The sequence below is a fragment of the Vanellus vanellus genome, assembly GCF_965231255.1.
Source record: "Vanellus vanellus genome assembly, chromosome: 3".
NCBI lineage: Eukaryota > Metazoa > Chordata > Aves > Charadriiformes > Charadriidae > Vanellus > Vanellus vanellus.
In genome coordinates, this window is record NC_138907.1 from 37,884,825 (window position 1) to 37,903,798 (window position 18,974).

Here is an 18,974-nt window from a genome sequence, read left to right on the forward strand (position 1 = left end):
TTTTAAAGTGTGATGCCTCGTGCTGGTTATGCCTCTCTGAGGCTCTGAATATTGGGCAGATTGGACTTCCATGCTCCAGACAGATATGTATATGTTTTTGTCTAGCCTGCCAACTGTTGTTCAGTCTGTGGTTCCAGTAGATCCTTTTCTGCTGTGCTGCTGCTTAACCAGATGGACTTGTTTTGTAACTGTACATTTCTTTTTTTCTTCCTTGGTGGAGTGCTTCACACACATTTAATTGATTTCATGTTGATTTTAGACCATTTCTCAGGTTCGTTGAGGCCATTTAAGTTTGTAAATGCTACATCCCCTCCCAGATTACAATTTTATTTTAAAAGTGTTTTGTTGTTTTGTGTTTTTCTTAAATCATTGACTTCATTAATGAAATTACTGGAAAATAATGGACCCAGCACAAAACTTTGTGGAACACCTATAAAGATGCTGAGGTTCAGGTGAACTGGTTCTGCAACCACCTACAGGTGACTTAATCTAAATGATATTTCCATGGTTAGATTTTGAGGAACATTAGGTAGGACAAAATCAAAGGCCACATTAAGGTCAAGTTATATCCCATTTGTTGCATTCTGCTAATATTCCACACTTGTTTATCTTGTCAGAAAAGAAAAATATTTTTGTTTGATATTGTTTGTTCATGACAAACTTGTGTTAACTGTTTTGTATGCTTCTGCACTTACAGAATCCTGGAGTGCTTTCAGGTTAGGCTAGTTTGTCCATAATCTCTGCGCTCTCCCTCTCCTTTCCCTTTCCTGATAGCAACTATGTTTGCTGTTTTCCCTTCTGCGGGAACTTTCTGCATTAGCCAGGGGATTTTGGTAGACAGCTGTATGTCAGATCTGGATTCATAAAATCATAGAATTGTCTAGGTTGGAAGGAAGCTTTAAGATCATCAAGTCTGACCATTAAGCTAACACTGCCAAAAACACCACTAAACCATGTCCCTAAGTACTGTGTCTACTGTCTTTTGAATACCTCCAGGGGTGGTAAGGATCGTTTGAGTCTGGCTAATGCAAATTTATCCAGTTTATCTAAACATTATTTTACATGTTAATCCCCATGAACAGGAAATAAGACTTCAGGGAATCTTCCCTGTTGAAACTGTGCTCTCAAAGTTGTATGCAAACAGAATTTTGCCTAAAATGATTAATAGATAAGACTGTGTGCGAACAGAAAACAGTGCAATACAATTAAGGCATGAAGAAATAATATGTGAAAGTAATATGAAATTAATCGTTAAAAAGGATACTAAGAGTGAAAACAATACTTAAAAGAAAAAAATAGAACAAATCTTTCTACAAAAATACTAGGATCACTAGTAGGTGGTCACTTAAAGAAGAATGGCATACCAGTTCTACCTAAGGTCAGAGAGGAAGGGCAATACCCAATTCCAGATTGACATCTAAATGTACTGTCTCCATTATATATCTACATGCAAGCAAGGGACTTGACCATCCATCCTCCAGGGAATGAAGAGTTAACATTTAATAGGCAACATGTACCATTTGATGTGCCAAGATATTTGCATGGCATGGCAGATATCATACTGGACCTTCAGGGGTCTGCACCCTTCCAGATTGGCAGCTGGAAGTGTGGGAAACCCTGGGGTGTCTCCAGTGGCAGTAGGCACCTGTGTCCAGGCAGGGATCTTGTGAATTGAACAGGGTCTCCATTGACTGTAATAGGAGATTAGATACACAGATGAGAAGCTCAACATGAATGCAAGCTCAGTGTGAAAGCAATGCTGTCTCAGACCAAAATCCTTCCTTTTAATCTCACCGCCAACAAAATTTTCTTAAGCTATATATGGTAAATAATCTTAGCCTGTGTAAGATAAGTCCATCTGTTCATTAGACAGTTTTCTCCTTTTTGTATAAGGTTATGTCATTCTATATTAGCTACTGCTGAGAAAGCTGGTTTTCTGACCTTGCCTAAGGCAAGTTTTGGTCAATTTCTTACTAATCTGTGCTTTCTTATTTCTGAGGGGTTTTGATAATTCCTATTAGCAAAACTGAGGTTTTAATTCAAGTTTGGTATAGCTGCTATCTATATTGTCAACTCATTAATTATTTCAAATGTTCTGTTAAACTGTTTAATATATTATGGCTTACTAAATGAGCAAGGATTAAATGATAGGCCTGTTCTTTTCCTGGTACTGTTCCTTGCTCTCCACTTACAGTTAACCCTTGGGGGTTATGGGAAATATAAGTAAAGAAGAAATTGAATTCAGCCTTGTTGGTTTCATCTTTTGTCATCTTTTTCTCATTGCTAATTGTTGGGTACTTTAATTTTTGTTTCTTTTCCTTCTGCTGTATTTATAGAACCCCTTATTGCCTTCTATGTCTCGTGAGTTGCAATTCAGTTTGTATTTAGCATTTCTGATGTATATATCATTGAATATGCCATCCAGTTCTGATAGATGTATCTTTAATAGCCATCCAATATCCCTCACTTAGCCGTGTGCCCTTTTTTTCACTTTTAGGGTCAATTACTTTGGGATTTTTAAGTCAATAGAGAACACCTCACTGGAGCTGAATTAGTTTTTAAAACTATTTCCTGCCTTTCCTCTGCATCAAAAAGGTTATTTGCTGCTGTGCTTTTGAATATTGTCTCTTCATAATTCTTCTCTAGAACCTTGTATAACACGGCCATGTTTTATGGTTTAGTTTTCTTCATTAGAAATGTACGCTATGTCAAGCAAGCATGAGGGCTATAGACCTCTTTGAAAGTTTGCTTCAGAAGCTTATCGCTGCTGCTTGGAAGCTCTGTTTACCACATATGTGTGTTTTTGTCACACCCCAACCAACATAACTGTTCCAGTAAAGAACTTTAGCTGGAAGCTAGTGTAGGCTGAATTATACTGGCAAAAACATCTCTTTTCCAGAGCAGGGTTTTTCCTGTTTTGTGGAACTGCTATAAGCTGACTGGGAAATAGAATGTATCCTTTGTCTCAACCAGGAGAATTTAGTGGAATGGTTTCATGAGCAAACTCTTGCTAATGTAGGCCCAGAGTTCAGCTGTCTTGCCTTACTTTTCATATTTACTTCAGTTAAGAACAAAAAAAAGCCATATATCTTTCTTATGAGGTCACCTATAATTTTTTATAAAACTGTATCATAAACTATATCAACAATAAAACCAGCCAACTTACTGATCAGAATACTGACAAGTAACCAATATTCATCCTTAGATTAAATTTATGAAGTATATGCAGAAAGAACACACCAAAATATCTTGAAGTAGTCAGTTGGTTTTGGTAATGAACTTTTGCAGCTGCAAATAATTTTCATATCTGAATCCAGATTTTTGAAAACATGTGATCATACTTAATACTGTAGTTGCCAGTGAGATCAAAAAACTTTTAGATATTTTGAATGGTGACCTCTAAGGAACTGAAGTAAATGAAAACACTGAAAAGGAAAAACATAGCTGTAACCTTTTATTATTTGTGTGACCACCCTAAAGAGAGGCAGAGTAAATATTCTGAGTGATTTGTTGCTTTGTTCAGCTGGTGTCAATTATTCAAAAGTTGGCATCAGCCAGTCACAGGTCTTCTTGTCTTTACCAAGCCTCAAACAAAATCCTTTTGTGGGTCAGTGATTCCCAAATGTTAGATGTGAATCCTCACAGCTTGTCTTGGACCATGAAGTATCCAGATTTTAATTGGAAGTGCTATGCGAGCAGTTCAGTGCTATAGCTGCTTCAGATGGCATTGCTTTAAAACTTTGATTGCAGAAAACACAAGATCTAGAGCCATGATAATAGAGCTTTTATTTAAAACTAAACAATCACTTTTAAGTTCTTTTGCAAAACGAGTGAGTTTTTTTTGGGGGGTGGGTGTTCTTTTTTTCTTCAAGCATTTGGAGAGGTCTAGAAGGCTTCTCTGCTGTTGCCCAGAACTTTGCACCTCCTTTTTTGCTGAGGAGGATTTTTTACAGGCTTTGCAAAGAACAAAAAGGTTATTAGATGTGGCCAGTGTTCGTGACATTTACTTAGAAAGATCATTCTTTGCATTGAACTTCAGTTTGTTTGCCACAAACAAACTTAGTGCTGTCGTTATGTTGGGGTTACTCTATAGAACTTACCCACTGATAAGAGTCATATAGCACGTGTCTCAGGTAGATTGAGTTTATGAAGTGAAAACCTTGTAGTTTTAAGTGAAGACTCCCCCTGAACCACAGTTGTTCCTAAGACACTTGTCTATTGTGTGTGAGTTATTCAGAAGCACAGAAACAAGTTTCACAAGCCCAGAGTTGTCCATGGAAGCAGGTTCCAGAGCTGGCACTCTCACTGAGAGGGAACACTATGGAAGAGAAAGGATTGGCTTCATTGAGGGCATGAATAATTACCACTTGGTGTTTTGACTGACCTGTATTAGTAAGCCAGAAAATGGAGAAGGTTATAATCATAGAAATTGTATCAGCTTTTGTTAGTTGTAGGGATTTGTTATTCACTTCCAGGACTAATTCAAAATATTCACCCTTGTGTTCACATGCAGTTTTGTGCTGAGCTCGTGCCTGGGCTAGAACTAACGCTTAGGGATTCTTTCATGTGCTAGTACGACTTGTACTTCCGAGTGGACTTGTACTTTGTATACAGAAAATGAAAGAAGTGATAGTCCCAGGTAGAACATATTTCAGTGAGAAAGACTAGAGATTGCAAAGATACTGAGATACTTGTATGTAATAGTGGAATATCTAGCCAGAAAGTGTTTTGTATTACTTGAGAGGTACAAAGTATTAAGAAATGTAGAAAGTTGTGTTTCTACACAAAGAAACAAAAATAAAGTATTCAGAAATGTAGAAACTTTTAACTCTTGTGTCTTATGAACAAAAGATGTTAAAGTCACTCATAATAGGATAAAGAACTGCTCAGAAGATGGTTCCTAAGTCAATTACTATTTTGACCTAACCGGTATTAAATTTCTCTGTGATTAATTTTTAAGATTAAGTGATAATACTACCCAGTATGATAAAGTCAAGTTCCTAAACCCATATAGCATGGTTATTTTGCAGAAATGTGGGAAGCTGTGCAGAAGCAGGGAAAATGTCATTCTTATGGAAGAAGAACTTTTATGTTAAGTGGCATGTACTTGCAAAGGGATTTTACACAAACTTCCCACAAAAAAAGGAATGTCATTTACTCACAGTAGTAGAATTACAATAGATGATTTGTCACATTTGTAAGCAATGGCTTAAAAATATTTCTCCAGTGAAACAAAACTCTTCAAAATTATAGAATATGTTGTGGGATGTTATCATACTATTGACAACTTTAAAAATTAAATTCATACCATGTTTCTAACTAAATTCTTGTAACCTTCTGCCCTTAATTATCCCTTCTTTAGACTTAGAAGAGACAGATACCTTATGAGCTACAAGCATGTGTTTCTATCATACAGTCTTATTTTTAGGAGTTGATACCTTGTCCAGAAATACTGCTTTCAGTCAAAACTTGGTACAACAGTTTCAGGTTAGTAGTTACTTGCCCTGCATTTGATTTATGGGATGACTAAAAAAGTTTTACATCAATCTTTGTTGTTGATTATGCTTAACCTTGGTCAATTTAAAATGTCAAGTACAGAAAGGCAAATTCAGAAGCCATTTCTGAGAGGCTGTAACTTGTTTTGTAGTAAGTGGATCAGAGGGATGTGTAGATTCTTTTGTATTTCTTGTTAAAGAGTATTTAAATGAGAGAAGGGTGGAAAGTCGTGCATTAGGACTGTGCGGTTGCTGGGGTTAGTGATTTAGTAATTAGATATGATAAAAGTCACTTTGTGATTTCTTTTCTTTTTTCCCCATGCAATCTAGTGTGTGTGGGGGGGTGTTGTGGTGTTTTGTGGGTTTTTTTCCACAGGGCAGATCAGTGGAGTATTTCAGTTCAGAAATGTTGTTGGTCCCTTCTCCAAGTTCTCCATCTGTTAATCTTTCTTCTCAGTGTGCTTTTCTCTCCCTGCTGAAGGGAGGTAGCAGATGTTGGCATCCGCATGACAGTAGCCCTTCACAAGGGACTGAGCTCAGGTCTGTAGTCCAGCCTGTGAGGAGGAGTATGATGCATCCCCTGGGAAAAGGTTCTTGAAATAGCAGTGCATTGGTGACACACTGCAGCATCCTCATGCAAGTGCAAAGGAGGTAGGTTTGAAATGTCAAAAGGTCTATTTACTACAAGATTTTTGTCAGAATGGTCACGGAGGAAACAATACTGGCAACCTAGTGATCCCTATTACATTTCTCTCAAGGAGAGTTGTTGTGTTATTATCTCTGAAAGCTGCTTCACTCTGTTTCCACATTTGTGACGACTATATCCTGCTAATTTCTACAGAAATTGTGTTTGCAGCTACAATGACTGAAAATGTCTGTTATAAAAATAAAAGTTAAATTTCTGGAACACAGAGATTTAATACAGTTGCGGGTTCCACAGCCTCAGAAATGCAGAACATGGCATCCACATGTTCTACTGCTGAGCTCCTGTGAATATGCTTTAACATCAGCATTTTTCCTTGTTTTGGTATATTATATGTATTGCAATAATTTATTAAGCAAGTATCCTTAAAGGTCCTTACTTTCGTGCTTTTTTTTTTTACCAAAAAACGGGTTTGTTTTCTGTGCTTTTGCAAGTGTCACCTATGCAAGTGTATGCTACATCTGATGTTTCCCTGGAGCTCAGCTTCAGTGCTCTGGTGAATTTTTAATATAAAAACTATATTTCTGCCAATTTCTACAATGTAGACTAATTTGTATTCCAAGCAGAAGAAACAAAAAAGAAAACAAACAAACAAACAAAAAAAAACAACAGAAAAAAACCATGAGCAAAATAACACCTAAACACTTTACTTTGCACCTTGGTGCATTTTACTTTGTATGTACATTGGCAGTCTTTCACATTCTTAGCCACGGCTTCCATACCCTCACCACCATAAGGAAGGTGATGTCAAACTGATACTTTATTGTTCCATGGAAACTTAATATCAGATGCATTTTTATAGATGACATATCATGGTAGGAAAGGGATACAATTTTAAGTATGCAAAACTGATCTCTGAAAGAGTAATGCAATGGGAGTGATAAACAGTAATATAAGTTGCAAAATCTCCCTACACAGGAATTGGTATCTCATTGAAGTCAGATTAAAAAGAAGGCCTGAGGGTCTGGCTGCACTGCAGACTGTCAGAATATGTAAGTGCATGAAACTGGTGAGTGAGGAAGTCGATGGCAAAGAAATAAGGTGGGATGCACAGGACTCCGAGCTGTGCAGAGATGGGGAGACTCGAGAACCCACGTTACCCACACATTAGCCTGTATTCATACTACCTTACGTGTCAAATGTGTCTCGGGTAAAGAGGAGGGAGGGAAAAATAGGTGTGACACAGATGAGTTAAGTTTTTTGGTATTAGTAAATTTCACAAACTCTCCTTCTATTCACAAAGTCATACCAATTACAGCTAAGAAAAACTTTCCTGTTAACACTAAGCTGCTAAAAGAGACCAAGACTACAAAATGTAAGCTCTGTACCCACACATTTCCAAAGTCTACGTGAAATACAAGGGATTTGGGAGTTGGCATACATGGAAGGGGATATAGAAGAATAAGGAACAAGCCTGGGAAGATGCACGTTATTTCTGATTTTGGCTCAGTGAAATTTGCCAGGGAAAAGGTACAAGTTGCTGTATTTGAGTGTCCTAATGTGGCTTAATCTTGATTTGAGACTTTAAATCTTTTCTGTAAATCCATCTCATATGGGATAAGCCACGGTTGCCAGAGTCTTAAGTGTTGGTAACATCTCTCTGCATTTTTGGTATGAATATTCAAGTTCCTTGCAAACACACTTGATAAAACTGGCTGGATCAACCTGCTGTTCTTCCTTTTGCAGCAGGTAAGATATGCACCTTGCAATTTTATCTTGTCAGAGTACGTATGGAAATTCTGGAACACCACAAGGGAAAATGTTAATTCACCTTGATCTGGACCCCTCTATATGAAGGTCATGTGGCCAATTGGCATCCATCTCTGACAACTACCATTTCTTGCGAGTCTGAGTTTCAGTGACATCGTTGGTAGCAAAGGGACGTGATGCTGACTTATTACTGAGTTAGTTTGCTTGTGTTTGTGCTTAGAAAAGGAATATTCATTGTGAATGATTAATCTGTATGCTTCTACACTGTTCTTAGTAACTTTTCTTGCACCTGGAAATAACATTTTTTTATGTTAATGGCAGTACCGTTTCTGTCTCACTGAGGTTACGCCCATTATGTTTATTTAGATGAACATGTCTGTGGCTGGTTTTTTACGTTGTCCAGGAGTAGCATTAGCACAGCAGTTAGGTCACTTCCTTGCAGCACTTAGTTGCTACAACTTTCTCTATATTTTTCTCTGTGAAGATACTGTAAACGGTGTTTTAATCTTGATGTTTGAAGGGCATAAGGCAGGCGGTAGTTGTGAGGAAAACCGGTATTGCTTGCTCTAACAAAAGCTACGTACGTTCCACCCTTTTCATAGGATAGTTTCACATTATTGTGTGATAATTTTTTATTTATTTCCTCTCTATGATTTTTATAATAGCATACAGGGTGATGATGTTAAAAAAACCAACAGCGAAAGGCCCGGGCTGGGGCTGCCTGCTGTGTCCGACTGTCACCGCGAGATGGGGCAGGTGACAAAGCAGAGGGAAGGCTGAGGGCCCGCGGGGGGCCCGGCTCTGCCTCCCCGCTACCCGCGCTCCTGCCTCGGGCTGCCGGCTTTGCCGAGAGCTGCGCCCTAGATCCGGGATGATGGTTTCGGAATGAATAACAAGAACCACATGGAAGCGTTTCTAGTTGGCTTCCTCGTTTTCTCTGATAGTTTTCTTATTATTGCCCTTTGCATCAGTGAAAATAAAGTTTGCTTTGTTTTATAAACTCTTTGGAAATTAATTAAAACGCCTAAAAATTCTTTTATGGAAAAAAAAAAAAAACACTTTTTTTTTTTTTTTTTTAGAAATAAAATGAATATCTGAAATAGCGAACTTCAAAAATTAAATAATTGAGTTATGCCAATTGCCTGTCTAGCCCAGTTCAAAAGTATAAAATAGAAAAAAAAAAAACCAAACACTAATAGGTGAAAGACATTATTATTTTTTCCTTGAAAAGAAATTATTTAAAGTTGTTAGGTTAGCTTATTTTTCATTTTTTGAAAATTTTACTAGGATTTTCCTCTCCAGAGATTTTAGCTGTAAGTAGAAGTTTTTCTTTGAACTGGTTTAAACTAAGGCCCTCTTTCTTGTCACGCACAGACAGGGAAATACTGCAAGATGCTGGATTAGCTTGTTCGCTTTTCATTGTTTTCTTTTGTAGCAGCAATCCGTTTAGCTATGGTATGCTGAGTTTATCTGATTAGCACTTAATGAGTGAAGGGAATAGGGGAAATGTTGCCTGAGTTACTTAAGCCTAATAAAGTTTTCGGTACCTTCCCCCTCTTTCTAAATACCTGAACTTTCCTGACCCCCACCCCTTGCTTTTTCCCTCTATTGCAGCTCGTTCCCATATGAAATGCGCTCCCCCTGCAGCTTTAACTGTCAGAAGTAGTGGTGCCATTAGCCAGATTTTCTTCAGTGCACATTGGTCACAACACACATCCTGCTCAACAGTGTTTGACAGTCTGTCTCGAGCTCTTACTAAATTCAACTACTGTTGTTATGCTGACTCGCATGCTTTACCTGGGAACACTTACTGACTAAAAATGCAATAACCTGTAGCACGAGTATTTCTAACTTAAACCTATTAGGTATAACCATAAGCAATGTAGTAATTTATTTAAAGCAATGTAGTAATTTATTTAGTTATGTTAGCAGTGAGATTTTAATGAGGATTCACTGGAGCTTGAATAATTACATTCTATAAAGAAATTCAAGAAAGCTGAGGTTTAGGAATGCTTAAAAAATGTGTGTGCCATACAGATTGTGGGTCTGTTACCATAATTAACTTGATAAGTTTCTTGCATAACTCTTATGTTTTCCTCTGGACTTCAACTTGATTTCCCTCTTTTTGGATTAATTTTTTTTTAATTTGATATTGCATTGTAAAGTGTTTAATACGAAAGTAAAATTTGGAAAAATCATCTGTATTAGTTTATGCTGCTTAAATATATCTTTGGTGGTTTTGTTAGTTTCATACAGAAATCCAAAGTTGTCTTAATACCAGTCAAAATAGATCCAAGGAAAGTACCATTGACGTATGTGCAAGAAATTTCTCATGCATAGTAGCTGTTAAAGTAAAAAAGAATAAGCAATAGAAGTTTAGGTGGAGTGTCAGTAAGACAATAGTGTTGCTTAGGAAGTCTGAACCTTTATTGGTAGGGACCTCTGAAAATATTCTCAGTTACACCTGCTTAGCAATACAAATTTTTAATAGATCTCACGTTTATTTTATCACTGTCAGTGTCCCAAATTTATGATAATAATAGTAATAATAATAGCAATAGGCAGCTAGTAATAGCAGTAGTAATCCTGTTAGAGCAGAATGTGTGTGTATGTTTTTAAATAATTTTAAAGGTATTAAAAGAATGCTAGAGGTGCAGGAGTATCCAAGGTGCTTGAGAAGGACAACTGTAGATGATTTTTGAGGTCTGCACAGCTTCATACTGAGCGTGCCTCAAGGATTTGCCTTCCCAGGTGAGGTACGGCGGCTGATGGTGTTCACGTTCCCAGCGCATTGCAATGCAGAGCACAATGTGTCCGGTTAAACTGCTGTCAGTGCTGGAGCCAGTCTGGAAGTGTCGCGCTCTGAACTACATTGTAGAAATTTTTAAGGAGAAATCTCAGGTTTTTCACTCCACTGATAGCCCAAAAAGTGTCACTTACACTTCTTCTTGTTTCCATTATTGTTTTGTTTTGATTTTTGTCTGGTCCTGAATATGTACACCTCATGCCAAACTTCTATCCAGCCATCAAGATGGAAGAAAAACAGGTGTTAATCTATGAATTAGGTATTGAAATATTTTGTAATTTGATTCAAAGGTTTATTTAAATCACGAAAAGTATGTATGTGTGTTTTTCTTTTCCTCTCTCAGGTTTGCAATTATGTGTGGCTATATGTCTCAGTTTGAAAGTGTACAAAACAAAATCAGGAATGGTTATCTCTTTAAGGTATGTTTTTGTAGCGTTTGGGGATTTTTTAAGATATTCCTTTAAATTATTCCCTTATGTAGCGTCAAAGACAGATTTTTCCAACACTAATTCAATTTCACAGGTCTATTTTGGTGCCGATGTTAAAGTGAAAAAGTTATTTTTATGTATACAAATATATGCTTACAAAATATAAGAATTGAGGTAGGATTCTGGGAACAGCATTAAGATTTGTTTTATTTTGTAGTCAAAAGGGGGAGGAAAAAAGTGTAACAATTATGTTTAGACAAAAGAAAAGCAATATTAAGTGATGAACTAACACAGTTCTATAATCATCCTTCCTGCCACCCTTAAGAACTAATATTTGCTTTAACACTGTCCTTTCAGAGGTAATTGTGTTTTTTAGGGTTAGCAGTTTGTGTTACATGTGCTATGGTCCCCCTCCTTGTCCTTGGCATTGCTTAGGTGCTTTCCATCCCTTGCCCTCCGAGCCGGTGTCTCCCCTTTCTGGTTGTCAGTGAGAGGCAGCAGACATGTTCCACTTCCCGGAGAACACCTGGGATGAGTTCCTATCACATCATGACCATGTTAGGGCTTGGAGTGTCGCGGCTCTTTCCTGTGAGAGAGCATTAATTACATTTGAACTGTGCCAAGCAAGCTAAGCCCTGAGCACTGGGACAAGCTGGGAACGGAGGGAAAATGGCAAATAACACAAGTGCTGCAGTTGTTTAAGGATGGGGTTTAAAAAGAGCCTGCAGTGTTAGCAGTAGCTTTTTCAGGGAGGTTTTCCTCTTCGCAAGTAATTACTGAAATCTGTGTGATTCATTTGGAAATGTTAAGGATTTGGGAAAATAATAGCATGAAAACATAGCTCCTATCTGAATAGTTTGTGGACAAAATGATAGAATAATAGGCTCTTAGATGTGTATAACTCAGATATTTTAGTGACTGGCTTAATTAGAAAAAACAGAGGTATCTGGGGGGGAAAAAAAAACTCAGAAGTGAAATTTTTTTTTTGAGGAGCAAATGGTAGTTAGGGGTGGAATAACATATTTCTTTTTTCTTCAAAGTCAGGTTGAGCAATTAGAGCTTTCTTTAGTAAATTAATGAGAGAAATAAAGATAGTCATGACCTGTAACGAAAATGGTTTTGGAAGAAGCACCTCATTAGATACTTTCTAGGTTTTATGGTTTCATCATAAACAGAACCATTTTATTTTCTGACTGTAGTAACAATTTTTTTGTCATGTACCATTTCATTGAGGCAGTCACATTCCAAGGTGGAAGAGACAATGCTTCAGTGATGGGTGCTGGCATGTAAGATCTATCAAAGAGAGTGGTTGCTTTCTCACTTATTTGGTGTGTGACAGTTTCCTAATACTAACTGTAAATAAAATGAATTTAATTTAAGTTGTTGTCTTTTTAAGACAAAGGTTCTTGAGTTCTTTGATTCAACTTTAGAGCTGCTGAGTCATGTTCTAAATACAGCATGCCTTCTTGCATTGTGTGCAAAATTGCTAAATAATTTTATTTGTGGTTTCCCTCCATGAGGAAGGGGTTTGCTAGTTAAAATATTTTTAGGTTGTTAGAAAAGAATTGGAGCAGAAGAGTTTCTGAATTTGTTTATGATTTGCAAACTTCTTAGAAGGTAAGCACATTTGCCAAACAAACATCTAAAGTTACACTGATTTTCTTTCTAATAGGAGCACCTAGACAAAGCAATTGAACTTAAGCCTCAAGATCCTTTTTTATATTACCTAAATGGAAGATGGTGCTATTCAGTAAGTTTTTTTTTTTTATCTAACATATGAATTTAGTCTACTGAAAAATGGTAATGTATTTGAAATGAAATAGTGGGACTTAAAGTAGGTGCTTATTGTAGCAGATGTTTTGAGCTAAATGAAGCAGTACATTTACATTTCCTGAATTAACTTCCACATGTGTGAGGTTAACTGCTGATCATTCCTGTCATGTACATTAAGTAAGCTGTGCTTGCATGTCTCTCATTGTTGTGTTTGGGTTTCTTATCTGTATATATGTATATATATATATGAAAAGTAACTAATACTTGAAAGGGCGGAAGGGTGACCTGTTGATTTCAGTTCTTTGTTCTGCCATAGACTTTCTGGGTGACCTTGGTCTGATAACATAGCCTTTTGGTAACTTTATTCCCCATCCGTAACTGAAGTTAAAGACACGTAAATGTGCTGTGGGATTATGTCTGTGGCAGCAAGGCTACCATACTGGCCTGGTAAATTCCAGGAGAATGTCACAACGGAGATGCCAGCATAAAAATCTATAATTCACCAAAAAGTTTTGCAAGAGATACAATTTGTGTTATGCCAACACAACAGGACCTTTTAAGTATTGTGTCAATGACATAGTGATGAATACTCGTATATGAAAAATTCTCAGAATAATAACTGCTAATGCGCAACAAATTCCAGCCCTGCCTTTTTCCTCCAGCTACTTCCAATGCTAGTCACTATGAAATGCCTGTGAAATGCCTTTCCAGTTTGGAAAGAAGGAGTTGCTGTGATATTTTGCAGCCTTTGACTTGTCTTTATCTGCAACAAGACTTAATGCAAAGCAATCTTTCAATAGTTTTTTCAGATCATATATTTCACTTTCAAAGAGCTTTCAGCAACTCTCTCTTTTCTTGATTGATTTGAATGAGGAATGACACCAACTTTTTCAAAGAGCTTTTCATTTTGCTTTTCATCACACTGTATTCTTGAATATCAGCATTAGCTATGCAAAAGTGAGTTGGTAAAGATTGTCCTATAGTACGCTTGCTGTCCTGCCTTTGAAGAGCATCTCTTTCCCCAGTGATTCCTTAAGCACTTTTATACCGTGCTGTGTCCAACAGCTGACTGCAGCTTCCATTTATGTCAAACACTCAGAGTTGTTTTGCATGGCTTATTTCTCACTTGAGCTATCGCTTTTGGAGACCTTACATGTATCTCAGTATACCTCACTTTGTTCTTATTGCACTTTTTTTTTTAACTCTTGTTTCATTTAATGACAATCATCATCACTTCCTGACTAATATATGTGGTTTGTTGCACTATATTATTACAAAATCATGTTCCACTCTTGCAGCACCTACACAGAGCTTCCTTACTGAACATTAAACCCACAGATTAGCATTTGCTTTAGGATATGACCTGACCTGCATTTTATTAAGTGAAACAATCCACCTAAACAGATGTAGTCACTGAAACATTTAAGGATTGATTTCTCTTTTTCTTCTTCTTTTTCTTTTTTTATAATTCTTGCCTTCTGTGACTGCTGTGACAAAATAATAACATGAAACACTTGCATTTATTTGTACTATGAAAATCTAAGTATAGGATTGAATAACATTTTGGTTTAACTGCTGAGACTGTCAGCTCATAAAAACTTCCTGTAATTTGCACGCTTTCAGTAGCAGGATGAGGCCATCATTTGGGAACATTAGTTTTGAGCCTCTACTATGGACGCTAGATCTTAATCCTAGCCCAGTGAAGCTGGTGATATCCTTATTAGTTTTAGCAGACTGTATGAGTAGGTTTCTATGCTGATCCACTAATACAGGTTTCGGCCATGCACGTGATGTAGATAGTGATAGGAGCTTGTGGAAGACATGGCAAATTCCTTAGCCCTGTTCTGCAGGCTCTGGTGTTTCGTGCTGTGGTAATTACCCCAAAAGTAGACTGTTGGCTATGGGGTTGGCTCCAAATACTTTTTCAGGGCAGGGATTATGATAAGGTGCTTGAAAAATACATTTATCACTCTTTCTCTATAGTGGTACCTGTAGACGGAGTGATAATACTCCTCTTAGATCCTCTGTTTTTTGTGTTTAGTCTAGCTGCGGTTGAGGCTGAGAAGGCTGTTTTATCCAATGTGAGGAAATTAAAGAAGAAAAAAGGATGGCTGAGGAAAGAACGTTAGTTTTTACATTTAGCCTAGTTTACTTTGGATTCAAGTTAGGATTGGCCACAATATTTGTTCTTTCATAAGTGTTGCTTCCAAGGGTATTATTGTCCAATCTTAGTCACATATTCTTTTACTGAAGCAGTGTAGTTTAAAAAAGATAACTAGTGTTTGGTACTTTCTAGACTTTGGTAACACTTTTGGGAAACCTGATGTACTTAAGTCTTCCTGATATAGTCAGACATTTCCCATTCACTCCCCATATAATGTCGGGAGATCTTATTACTGTCTTCTAGCGCTGACAAACTGAAAAAATAGGTATAGCATAAGAGACTGTAAAAGGGGATGCTTCAAGTGTTGTAACTCTGGGCTCCTGTTCTTTTTCACAAATGACAAATCAGTTGAACAGACTTGGGTAAAAAGTGTAGTGGAGGCAAAAGGAGAAGACTTATTGAAGGCTGAAATCTATATCCAGAGACTGCATGCTGTACTGGTAAAGCTATTTGGTTTGTGGAGTTTTGCCAGAATTTTGCTCTGACTGCCATTTCTCACCTTCCTCAGTGTAACACAGTCCTTTGTAAAGAGCAATGGTATGGCAGTGCCAAGTTTCTTACTCAGCAGTTATTCTCACTGGGCCAGATCCGAAGCTGATGCAAAATGTCACAGCACCTTCCAGCAGGAAGGATGAGCTGGATTTTCACGGCCTCGCAGCAGCGGGGGTTTATCTCTGATGCACAGCCAGTGACAGTTGTGTGCCACCTTGTCTAAAAATCAATTTTTGCCGTTTCTTATTTCTCTTGCCATTATAAAGCCAGTAGAGCTATACAAAAGATGTAGATTCTGTTCTGAAGTGTGTATCATCTCAGTTTTGTTAGAAAATTACTTTTGGTATCACAATCAGGTAGGCAAGATTTTCACCAATCACTTCATAGATGTAATGATGGGCAAAATTTTGCATGTGAGACCTGCTGCGTATACAAGAAGCCACGTATAGCTCTAATGTTTTTTGTTTTGTTTTGTGGAGGTGACAAGGGGAAAAAACCAACCCTATTTATTTATGCATTGAGCATATATAATTGAACACCGTTAGTAATGGATAACTGCAGAACCCTACCAAATGTTATTTTAATATTCCTTTTTCCAAAGTCTATATGAACTTCTATGTAGCGGTAACTTTTTCTGGGGTAGTTTTAGCGATAATGTTATGAAAATATGATTACCATACAATTGTAATGAAGGTACTTTAAAATATCGAGTAGGCAAAGTAAACCAGTGTATAGTATGTAAAAGGAATGTTACTATTCCAAAGAAAAACAACTGCAGCAAAATAATTTTCCTTTAAAATGTCTTTGGTAGTGGACGAAACTTTTTCTTCTCAGTCTTCTGTGACAAAAACAGGCTTTGTTAAGTAGGTATCTTTTAGGGAAGATTTAATGTTTTAAATATATGCTTGGATTGGTTCATATGATTTAAAAGAAGTACAGTGTTCAGAGCCTTTCAAGTTTCAGCTTTGTTTTTGTTAAGGGAAGGTGAAAACTACTTTGCTCTTCAGATCAGCAAGAAATATTTACTGGAAGTTAATTGGGCTGTGGTGTGTGGCGTATAGGAATTACTTTTATTTTCTTAGAGGTTTGGGTGCGATTGTCTGATAATCCTTTATAATCATAGAATGGTTTGTCTTGGAAGGACCTTTTAAAGGTCATCTAGTCCAACCCTGCTGCAACAAGCAGGGAATTGTGTTTGTGGGTTTTTTTTAGTGTTTTAATGTTTAGAATAGCTCTTAAAATGGAGTACATATCTAGTTAAGACTTATGGCTACTTGCCACTACAGGACTGACACAGAACACTTAACATATACTTGTGAAACTGAATCAGAGCCCCTGGTTAATGCTAGTGGGGTGTTAAAAATTAGATCTCATGGGATTTTCTTTTTGCAGGTTATGTGCCATGTGTTGGATTCATCTCTGGTGTATCCCAGTATCTGTTTGGGTTGCATCAGGGAACAAATTGACCCAGTTCCTTTGTCTGTGTGCTCTGTAAGTCTGCTCCCCTTACTGGAAAGTGAAAAGCCCAGGGAATTCAAGTTGGATAAATGCCTAAATGCCTGTGCAGACTGTCCTGATTCCTCAGCTGGCAAGAAAGAGAGTATTTGTGTTGGCAGCAAGTATTTTGAAACTGCTGTCCAGTTACTTAATCTCTTCCAGAAGTCAAAACATTGCAAAATTATTTAATACAGTTATACGTTAATAGATTGTAATAAAAAAAGAAAAAGAAAATCTCTGGGGATATTTAAGTAGATGCCATTAATGTTTTACTGAAGCTGGATCAATGGGGTGATTTTCCTTATGGAAGACAATTGTGTGATCTGTCTTCAGTTAGCTATTAGCAAGGAAACATCGGAGGAGGAAATCCTTTGGGGCTGCAAGTCAACCCTGGCTGAATTTTCAATCCAAGTGGGTTAGTTTCCTTGGTATCAACATCCTGGAATTTGAAAAGAGCTGTCAATGGGCAGGGTTTGCATCTCATCAAAAACAAACAGAAGACAAAAACAAAAAAACCCCAAACTCCATCCAGTGTTTTAGTTTTTCCTTATCCTAGGCTAAGGAAGAGAAAGGGATGTTGGGAAATCCCGTTTCCCGGTATTTAGGGGAGAACCACATTTTCTGCCTTGGTCTTCAGAGGAACAAGAAGCCTGATATGAACACGCTGGATACGAACTTTACAGTGAGCTGCAATTTAACTCAGTGGGTGGCTTTCTTCCATCTCTGGTATTGGTAGAGATTTGGGTAGAATAAATGTACGAGAGCTTGCTGTTTGACAGATCTATAGGAGAGGTTGTTTGAGACAAGCACCTCAGTTATCTTTGGGATACTGAAGAGTTGGCTGATGGTCCCTCAGGCCCTTGTTTTTCGCTCTTGAGTGAGTGGGACTAGCTCTGCTCGTGCATGGCAGCTGGGGAGTGATGTTCCTTGAGTGACTTAATACATTAAAACCTGATATTCTGTGGAAACACAGCGTTCCTTGCAGTGCTTTTGTGAATTTTCAGGTTGCTGGGGAAACTGACATCAGGGCTTGGGAGACCTAAAAAAACAAAACTCACTTAAGGTTTGGAAATCGTCTTGGACAAGGGGCAATCTTTGTTCCTTAATTTTGATGTTGTTGCTATTACTTGCTGCAGTAGCTGTTTCTCTTACTACTTTGTGCTGTCCTATACTCTTCTTTGAACACGCATTAAGTGAAATCATGGTTCTGCTGAAGTTGATGACAGTTACAGTCTCTTTGTACTTGATTTTGTATGGACATCCAGATATGCTTTGCACTATTTGGAATAACCTTGACTGTAGACGTCAAGTTTACACTACAGTAGAGCATGCTACACCAGGGTTTCTGTTGCCTGTGCTTGCTCACACACAGACAATGCTTAATAAAGTTAGTTAGTATAGTAGGAATGATGTCTCCATTTCACTGAACATGGCATAGGATTTACTCTAATAAAGTTATTTTAAATTAAAGACTGCTTATGTGTGTTTAGGGTAAGGGTATAATTTCCTGTTCATCATTATTGCTCCAGGCCACAATTTTGTGTCTTGCATAAAACTGATCTTTTCCATTTGTCCCACCTCATGCAGACTGACTCAGGTGGGACATGATTAAGCTGTTGTGGTGGGATTCACCTCACCCATCTCCAGCCATCCACAAGTTATAATTGCCTATGCTCCTTTTGTAGTTCAAGGAAAGAAAGAAGAGAAAGAGAGGAGTGTTCATCCCAGGCTAATGTAGGTGTAGAGGAATTGCCTAATGGAAATTCCCCCTCCGTATTGACCATACAAGGAACCTGGATGACTCGCGTAAACTGGGCACTTCGTTTATGGATGGCTAGAGCTAGCTCCAATGAATTCATCAAGCCAGTGGCATACAAGTCTGACTGCTCAAAGCATTACAGAACTC

The 18,974-nt window shown here is 37.6% G+C and overlaps 1 protein-coding gene across 1 annotated transcript in view; it reads left to right on the forward strand.

The window, feature by feature from the left end:
* The window catches only part of RMDN2 (regulator of microtubule dynamics 2), a gene marked incomplete at its 5' end in the record, with an annotated part of 48,267 nt that overhangs the window by 13,541 nt on the left and 15,752 nt on the right, over positions 1–18,974 (forward strand). The window contains 2 exons of the mRNA XM_082480173.1: positions 11,058–11,133; positions 12,815–12,892. Coding sequence (XP_082336299.1) covers positions 11,058–11,133; positions 12,815–12,892 — 154 coding nt within the window. The remainder of the gene's footprint in view (positions 1–11,057; positions 11,134–12,814; positions 12,893–18,974) is intronic.